The sequence below is a fragment of the Pyxicephalus adspersus genome, chromosome 6 (genome assembly GCF_032062135.1).
Source record: "Pyxicephalus adspersus chromosome 6, UCB_Pads_2.0, whole genome shotgun sequence".
In the NCBI taxonomy this organism is placed as follows: Eukaryota; Metazoa; Chordata; class Amphibia; order Anura; family Pyxicephalidae; genus Pyxicephalus; species Pyxicephalus adspersus.
The window spans coordinates 13,613,356-13,623,212 of record NC_092863.1 but is presented as its reverse complement, the minus strand read 5'-3'; the positions used below and the strand labels follow the sequence as shown (position 1 = coordinate 13,623,212).

The 9,857-nt window shown below is 38.2% G+C and overlaps 1 protein-coding gene across 2 annotated transcripts in view; it reads right to left on the bottom strand.

Moving 5' to 3' along the window:
* The window catches only part of LOC140333167 (myosin light chain kinase, smooth muscle-like), a 41,440-nt gene that overhangs the window by 8,560 nt on the left and 23,023 nt on the right, over positions 1–9,857 (bottom strand). For both annotated transcript variants that reach the window (XM_072414655.1, XM_072414656.1), the window contains exons 6-12: positions 8,789–8,824; positions 7,150–7,277; positions 5,818–5,971; positions 2,442–2,747; positions 1,998–2,100; positions 748–951; positions 328–545 (exon numbers count right to left, since the gene is read on the bottom strand). In XM_072414655.1, coding sequence (XP_072270756.1) covers positions 328–545; positions 748–951; positions 1,998–2,100; positions 2,442–2,747; positions 5,818–5,971; positions 7,150–7,277; positions 8,789–8,824 — 1,149 coding nt within the window. The remainder of the gene's footprint in view (positions 1–327; positions 546–747; positions 952–1,997; positions 2,101–2,441; positions 2,748–5,817; positions 5,972–7,149; positions 7,278–8,788; positions 8,825–9,857) is intronic.

The window sequence follows — 9,857 nt, the reverse complement described above, 5'->3', positions numbered from 1 at the left end:
AAGATGAAAAGTTTAGCAGGTAAGAAGGCTGTGGCTAGAAAGAGGGAGAACAAATATATGTCCAGGAAGGTGTGTGGAGCCGTGTATATTCTATGTTAGACCAAACATACAACATATTGAAGTTTGCCAAGGATTAGTGCGGGCAAGTTATGGGAGAGAATGTGTAGGATAAAAATTTATGAAGACATTAGAAGACTGGGTCAGGGGTACAGTACACAGCAGCAACTATGAAGGAAAGGAGGTGAAAACGTAAGATGTCTTAATAACTGCTTTAAATATCTGCACACTGAAAATTCACAACAATTTCCTTTAATGTCTGCAACTTACCAAGTTTCCTGGCCAGGCCAAAGTCAACAATTTTCACCTTTGTGCTGACTTTGCTGACACAAACAATGTTCTCCGGCTTGAGATCCAGGTGGACAATGCTCTGTTTGTGCATATAACCTACTCCAGTAATAATTTGGGACATATACTGAACACTGGTGATCTCTGTGTGATCAAAATCATCAGCCACAATACGCTCAAATAGTTCTCCTCCTGCAATACTAAATGGGGGGGAGATTAGAGGAACTAAATAAAGTACTGACTACATTCAAGTAGAAGGACAGAAAGTGAGAAAGTGAGTAGGAGGTGGAAGCATTATAATGTGATAACAAGATGGAGTAGCAAAGTGAAAAATAGAAAGGTCAGGTGGAAGGTAAAATGATCCAAGATACAAAGATCAGAAGTTAAAATAGAAATGCTCACTATTCCATCACCAGGATCATCAAGCCTGGTTCCTGAAAAGCAGCCACAAGATGTACTAGCTGGGGATGATGGAGCTTATTCATTAACTCCACCTCTGCTCGAGCATTGGCCAGGTCCTTCTGCGTTCGTGCCTTTGAGAACTTTCCAGCCCGGATCTTTCCAGTGGTCTTATCCTGAAGCTTGAAAACCTGACCAAACTTTCCCCTGGAAAATTGATATAAAATCACAGCTTACAGATATAGATGATACAAAAGGTATTAAAAGGAAAAAGGGACACCAGAACAAAAATTCCCCAAATTATCATTTGTTTTTCAAATCACCTATCAATCTATAGTTACCTATACATAAATGTATTTTTTAATTCCCCCTTCACCAGAGATGGAGCGACAACACTATTCCTGAACTGAAAGTAGCATTGTCTTCATTTAGGTCAGACAATCCCTACCATGCTTTTAACATGGGGCACGTCTTGATGTACTTTTAGGTCTTGGGGAACAGCTGCTAAAATTACTATATCTAAAGCTCACAGTACTTAGTGGTGATCATTAGGAAAAGTGACACTGTTGGCCAGTGGGAAGAATGTCGGCCTTACAGATAACCAAAAACATCATCATAGGTGTCACTTAAAATTACTGGAGTCAGAAACCGCTCATTGCTCATGGAATCCTGAGCAACCTCTGGAGCAACCCCAGGGATCCACGAAATCCGATTAAGAAACACAGATCTAAGTTATGACTAATTAAACAACAGTAGGATCAAAAGTATTTGCTTTGTTACCAACAATGTAAACAATTCATAAGTCTGTCCTTGTTATTCAGCAGCTGGCCAAACCCAGCTCTTCTTGCTGCTTTCTGAGCTGACAGCACAGCCTCTGTTGCTGAAACCTAAATTCTTTCAGGACAGAAAATTCAGTGCCAATACTGTCCACAAGATGTAGATGTTCAGCAGCTTTCAACGAGGTGGAGTTGTGCGATTGTATTATATTAAAATGTTGCCAACTCTGATGGGAATTGAACCATATTTGTATCACCAGGTCTCTTTTAAAAAATTCTGGTAAATAATATTTGAAACTTTCCTGGCAACTGGTACAAAGGGCAAATGAGAAGTTTTAAGCTGAAGTCTTCTATCACAGATGATCAACAAGAAGAATAAAAATAAGGGTTTGGCAAATAAATGTGAAAGCTTGTGTAAAAGGTTTTTTTGATTTGTTTTTTTTTTTATAAAAAAGTTGTCCCTGTCCCAACACTTACACTCCGAGCTTCTCTAGTCTGGTGTACAGTGCATCCACACGGTCTGTGCTGTTAATGGAGACAGTTGTGTATTCCACTGTGTCCTCACATTCAGTCTCTCCATCTGTTGGTGTAATTAGAAAAGTAAAATTAACTTTGTATAAAGCAGTAGAAACTACATTTAATAGTTTTGAAACCGTAGATCACCTTCTGTATTGTATGCTCAGAGTTTGCCATTCCAAGCAGGGTACGTTAATGCATGGGGACATACAAATTTTGATGCAAGGGTGAACTTGACTGAATATAAAATGATAGGATTGTTTGGCGTAATCCTTACAATAACATAGTTGTTTATATCTATAATGGACTGAGCAAAAACTGGACACAAATATTATTAGAAACATTTAGGGAAAATGTATTTAAACTCTAATAAAGATTATAAAAAAAAAAAAAAAAAATACTCACCTGCAACATATGCCATGGTAATAATCTCAGTCTCCTCTCCAGGATCACTTTCTCCGTACGCGTTACAGGCCCTTACGCGGAACTGATAACGTTCACCCGACACCAGTCCTGAATTTACATTATATGATGTGTTGGCGCAGGTATCGGTTAGCAGCCTCCAACTGTTCTGTCCAACTTTCTTCACTTCAACCTTGTAGCTCAGCACAGCGCTGCCGCCATCATAACAGGGCCCTGACCAGGAGAGGGTGAGGGAGGAAGGCGACAGGGCAGAGATAAGTGGTTTTCCAGATGGAGGAGATGGGCGATCTGTAAAGAGAGGTAATGGCAGGATTTTTTTTTTTTTTTTTAAGTTAAAAATGTGCAAAATGCCAACTGAGCGCAGGGGGAGATATACAACAATAAACACATCAGTTTTTTTCCAATATACGGTATCTAATTATAGTCCATCTATAGGCAAAAATTGTAATGTTTCTTTGTTTTTTACTATTTTTCTATTCTACTTTTCTATTTCCTGTTTTTACTTTATGAAGCATCCTATATTTGCCAAAAATCTACATTCTATGTCCCTCATTGCTTTATTTCTTGATGTGAGAGCGGGGTCAACTATCCAGTGCTACAGATGTGCCTATGTTGAGAGGACACTGCAGCTGGACATGGTATCATTATTTTCTGTATCATGGTAGTAAAGTGTACAACCCTTTCTACTGTACACAAAAGATATACTTGCTACTGGAAAGAGTGCGTGCACATGTGTTAGGGGGATCCAAAGCTCAGCTTCAAATAAACCTGGTTTGTTTGAAATGTAAACGAAGCACAAAGAATACAAATGCCAGCTCTTCTGAAATTGTAATTTGCTTGTCAATCATTCTGATACTCTGTCCGAAAAGTAAGTATGTATATAGGCATCATACAATCTGCAATATCCATTTCCTGCTGCAGTAGAAAGCACTAAATATCCATTTCTGTGTTCTGCTCCCTTTATTGTTCAATGGAAATGTTAAGATGGGCAGCAGACCAAGCTGCACCGAACGTCAGAGACATGATTGGGCTGTACGTCAGGGGTGACAAGTGGCTGAAAAAAAGATAATTTCAGGCAAGTAGGACAGTTTTTTTATACACCGATCAGGCAACAAATTGTGGAGGGATATACATTTAGGCAGCAAATAACCAGCAATTTCTTGAAGGTGATATGTTAGAAGCTGGATAATTTGTCAAATCTGAGCAAGTTTGCCAAGGTCTTGAGGGGGTGCATCCGGAAATTATGTATTGGTAATACCTATCTAAAAATGGTCCACGGAAGAATAACCAGTGAACTCCTGACCATAGGTGCTCAAGGCACTTGGATACAGGAGAAGAGGCTACACTATTTAGCCAGATTCCAAGGAAGAACTACTGTAGCACATACTGCTGGCCAAGAAAGAAAGCTGTCAGAACACTTGCGAATTTCAGCTTGTTGCATATAAGGCTACGTAGCTGCAGAGCACAGTAACATATCACTTTTTCTTTTAGATCATATGAAAGGCGAGGTGCCCGTACAGTCTTTACCTGGGGAAGAGAAGACCCACTCACAGGAAGAAAGGAAAAGTGACCTACAGGATCTGCTGCTATTATCATTGTGTCAGGTATCACAGGACCCCTTTAGAGATTTTGTGGAGCCCGTGCCTTGACAGGTCAGAGCTGTTTCGATGGAACGAGATAAATACAGATACCTAGCAAGTTATTTATTCTATACTACCATTATGTGACCCTTCATCATATATATATATATATATATATATATATATATATATATATATATACACACACATATATATACACACATATACACATATATATAAATAAATATATCCATATCCATCACTTATAATCTACTTACAGACTATGATTTTTAGACCATCATTTCCTACACCAACATTACTTAATTACTTATACCCCCACAAACTTCATATCATTCAATACACAAGTACCAAACTTTCATATTCATTGACATTATTATGACACAAGCAATCTTGATATATGGAAGTTTATCTAATCATGAATATCACACTACACACATTATAATAAACATTGTTACACTATCCTGATGAACTGATAGGAGAAAAGCTAATTATATCTTATTTGTACAGTTATTGTAACAATCTCACCATATCTCCTGAAGAAGCCCTCTAGCGAAATGAGTCAGAATTGAGACATCTGCCTGTATAATATAGGTTTAGGCTGTCATATGTCTAGGTAATGGGCACTTCCCTATGTTGTTACACATGGGGCTGCCTAATTTCTTTATCTGATACATATTTTGCATTATGAACCAATTGTACTTCACGTATGATTACTGATTGTTATCCACTTGATAATCACACGATACGATTTAGATATTTATGACTTTTGCCACTTGAACCCCAGTCTCTTTGTGTCTATTTTGTAAACACAGTTAAACTTTAAATAACTTCTGTATGGTGAAGCAATCAGAGTTAACCACATACCAAACATACTCTTTATAACATATGTCATCCCATAGCAGCCTACACAAATATAAACACACTGAGGTCATTTGGCCCTGGCTTCTTTAAGTCAGCCAGATGCAATGATGGCTTGTATATAAAAAAACCCACACCCTCTATTAGATTAAATTGGCACTCAACTCTCTGCTTGATGTAACAATAGACCAGTAAACAAATAATGACATAGTATCAGCGTGGTCTAAACTTATTCATGGTAATCCATCTGACTGAAAACAAAATACATAAACAGAGAATTCTGGACTGCCTCTGCCTTAAGACCTAAGCTGCCTTACCCATAAAGTAAACCTTTTGTTTCTAAACATTTAGTAACATTTCAGTCTGAATGCAATGAAGGAATCATTAGGTGTTCAGAGATCTCTCACCATCATTACAAATCCATTGGAAGCTTTTAAATTGTGGGGGGACATTTTCTTCTTTCTTCCCCTAAATCCTTCCTTGTACTAGAAATCATGGGGTAGCCAAAACAATCCAGTAGGTAGCTGCAAAAAGCAGCAGGTCACCCCATAATTTTGGGTTGGTGTATTAGAGAGCTCTGGGTAAAACTCACAAGGCTTCTAGTTAACCCTCAGTTCACCTCAACGTCTTCACCAACTAGTAAGCATAGAGTAAGTGAGATCAGAATTTTTGCAATGCTTGCTTTAGGTTAAGGACTAAATCTGAAGACTGGAGACATCCATAGAAATTAATCAGTAGCATTGTCCCTATTTCTAAGCCAGGTGCTGAAATCAAATGCACAGGATCCATGTGTGAAAGTGCACAGAATTATTACATCCATCATACAGCTTTGCCCTAACTTACGAGCCATATTACAAAAACAGATGCACATCCAGCATAGAACTAATCAGTAGACTTACCAACAACAGTCAATGTGGTTTGATGCTGTGTACTTCTAGTTTGATCTTGCACACAGAGGGTGTAATTTCCTTGGTCGTTCTCACTTACGTCTCTAATCAGCAAGCAGCTTTCTCGGTCTGTTGTATGTATGGATATTCGGGGACCATCAATGACCTGCAAAGTAACAAAGAGGTGAAAGTTTGGATGTGCAACACATTATCCAGAGATATTTAAAGCTTGCCTAATCATTCAAATGTCTAGTGTTTGTACAAAATGAGGAAGAAAACAGATTAACACCTCTACCGACTTATTTCCCTAAAAGCACCCTTCACACAGTTTAGATACATAATATGTATCTAAAGATACATAACACAGTATATTCTGTATATAATGGTCTAAAATTGGTCCTATGATAATATATTTACAGTACATGTTGTCATGGGGAGTACAGAAGACAGAAACAACCTTATCTTTAGTTAGTGAAGGCAAAAACTCTTTTTGTATTGTCATTTTTAAGAGACACTCTGTCCTGTGTATATTTGTTGCATGCACATGAACATACAAAGGTGGGAGGTTAGGTTGGATTTAGTTTTGATGGGAGCAACTGTTCTTTAACATCTCAGAACAGAATTGTAACTATTGCCAATTTCCCTTCTTTAAAAGCCAGGTCCTTTAACATAGCGCTCTCTCAAAACGTTCAAAAACTTGTTGCACTCAAATAATGCTTCCAGTATTCATACATTTAGTGCTGCAGTCATGTTCCCAACTCCTCCTGACCAGTCATAAAATGCACAGCCCAAGGTGTTTTTAAATGAACATAGGGAAAAGAAGGTAGGGACATGACCACATAACTAGGTGTAAGAGAACTATAGGGCTAGACATCCATAAATAAAGATCCAATGTTATAATCCAAGGTGCAAAAAGAAGATTTGTAGGGTTTAGAGAAAAAGATCCATTACAAAACCACACCATTTAGGAAGAAGAATAAGTAACAGCTTTACCAGGAGTAGCTAAACTGAAAAAAAATGGGAAGGGGATAAAAGTAAGAAATTTAGGGAATACCTATACCTACCAGTTCTGGGATCTACATGGAGATCCAAACATATTTTGACAAAAATCTAGCATTCCTGAGGTCTACATGGAGAACCAGTTAATTACAAATTCAGTGTTCCTAACTATTGGGAAGTCCGAGTTTACCAAAAAACAAATTAAGTTTTGATGCATGGAAAAAGTTTGGAAGATACTGCCTGCGCCTGCAAATGATATTGGTATAACCAGCTAGATCACCCGTTCTCACAGCTTGCAAGCAGCTTGAAAACTTTTGTGCTCCTTTCACCCCATGCCTCACATACCGGTTTCTTGTTGCGCACCCAAGAAGCAGCCAGAGGGGGAGTACCCTTGATCACACAGCGTAGCTCCGCCTGACCCCCTTTTTTCACTTCTAGATGAGATATTCCATTCAGGATTTTCAGACTGTCCCCTAAAAGAAGAAGAAAATTTGCATAGGTTTGTATAAAAATACATGCACACAGCAAAATAAAGTTTATTGACTCCTAGATAGTGTTTAAAAATAGAAGTATACTAAAACAAAGTTGCATTCATTTTGAAAGGAGAAGAAATATTTCAACTTAGATGTCCCATTATCACAATTTGTGCCCCACATTCATGCACCACACGCCCTTAAATTTACAACACTACTTGTAAACATCTGGTTGGGCTGAGCTCCAAAAGAAAACCAGATCAGTAAGAAGCAAAAAAGCCCCACAACATTTTCTAGAATCTTCTTGCTTCAGGTGAACTTGTGGCCTGCTAAAAACACATCCTGGCAAGATATAGCTGGAGCACACAGGGTAGGGACAGACAGACTGCCAGGTAAAGAACTTATCAGTCATCACGGGCTGCAGTTCCCATATAAAGTAGGCCTAACATGAAAACAAGATTTCAGCAGTATATACACAAATTTGCAATGTTATGTATTTATATTTTTGTGTCTATTTAATCAAAGTTTTGGCCAAGATGCACAAATGTCTCTGTTTGCACCATAGGTTACAGAGTGTGTGTCTCTTGCGTGTCCCGTGTGTTATGCAGGCATTCTATTCCGAATTCAACTTGACACGTAATGCCAAAATGATAGGCCACATCCTGCAGCGCCATTTATGTGAATAGGATGTTAAACCAGAAAGTATTCTCTGTATAGTTGTATGTCAATTAAAAACTTTATGTCCCATTTTCCATAACAATGGCCCAGATTTGGTAACGCTCCCCAATACCTGGAATGGATTTTCTTAAAAGTCATTAGCTGTTTGTTTGCAAATATTTTGCAATTCTAGATCAGATCCATTCCAGGTTTGCTGGATCACACAGCTTCAATAACTGCTGCTGGAATATCAGTATGTATTCTTCTGTACGCGCAGTGCTTTTATTAGAGTAAATCAAACAAAAACATGCACAATTATTGGTCAACTTTGGTGGTCAGCCTAGCTAGATATGCGGCAGCTTGCAAGATCTTTCAGACAGAAGAGGCCATTACAATGATGAGAGACGTTTGTGTGCCAATGACCTGAGGACAGATCTGCTCAGCTTGGAGGTAGAAGCTGGATGTTAAACAGCAAGGATATTGCTCAAAAATTGAATAAAAAACAGTGAGAGAAGGGAAGCATGCAGCCACCTAAAAAAATGCCGGACAAATAGAAAGTGCAATGGCTGTACAAAAAAAAAAAAAAAAAAAAAAAAAAATAAACATTCAGATTTATAAAAAGCAGCATCATTTTTTTATTTTGAATAGTATAGTATATCAGCAGAGCAGAGAGAGATGATCAATTTTCGAGTCCTAAAAAAGTAGCATAGGAATAAGTTCTGTGCAGAGGGATATGGCTGTCTGATTAGGTGTTTAGCCTCCTAGTAGCAGTGCATATACCCCATTACCTTTATCCCATCCCACCTGTAATATACTGTATACTACATATTTGACAACAAAAAACAGTAACTTACCGGATCTATGAGGTTTTCTTTTTGGTGAAACCACATCTGAAAGAGACACACATGGTTCTCTATTTGGTTAGTTTTACCATTCTGCAACTAAACACTAAATTAGCATAGTCATTTTTCTGGATCACTGCCTTGGCATGGTACAGTTTCCTGGTGGAACATAATGCACCTTTAGAGGAAGTTAGCAATTTTACTCTAGTCTACCGTCATAAAACATAAATGCCTGCTGCCTAGCTAAACAAAGACATATCAGAAGCAAGAGACATAATTTTACAATCAGTGTACAGAAGTATTGTACTGTGCCAAGACTCAGTGTGCCCATGTCTGTTTAATTCTAAATACATTTCAGGTCACTAAATCTTGAAATAAGAACCAGCAATGAACATTTATGAAATATTACATTTAAGCACTTAAGATACAGTTAGGTCCATAAATATTTGGACTGAGACAACTTTTTTCTAATTTTGGTTCTGTACATTACCACAATTATTTTAAATGAAAACTCAGAGGCAGTTGAACTGAAGATTTTCAGCTTTAATTCAGTGGGTTGTACAAAAAGATTGCATAAAAATGTGAGGCTCAAACGTAATTGGACGATTGACTCAAAGACTATTTCATGGGCTGGTGTGGGCAATTCCTTCGTTATGTCATTATTATTTAAGCAGATAAAAGGCCTGGAGTTGATTTGGGGGGGGGGGTGCTTTTATGTGGAAGATTTTGCTGTGAACAGACAACATGCGACAACAAGGAGCTCTCCGTGCAGGTAAAACAAGCCATCCTTAAACTGCAAAAAACAGAAAAAATCCCATCCGAGAAATTGCTACAATATTAGGAGTGGCAAAATCCACAGTTTGGTACATCATGAGAAAGGAACAAAGCACTGGTGAACTCAGCAACGCCAAAAGACCCGGATGTCCATGGAAGACAACAGTGGTGGATGATCGCAGAATCATTTCCATGGTGAATATAAACCCCTTCACAACAGCCAACCAAGTGAACATCACTCTCCAGGAAGTAGGCGTATCGATATCCAAGTCTACCATAAAGAGAAGACTGCATGAAAGTAAATACA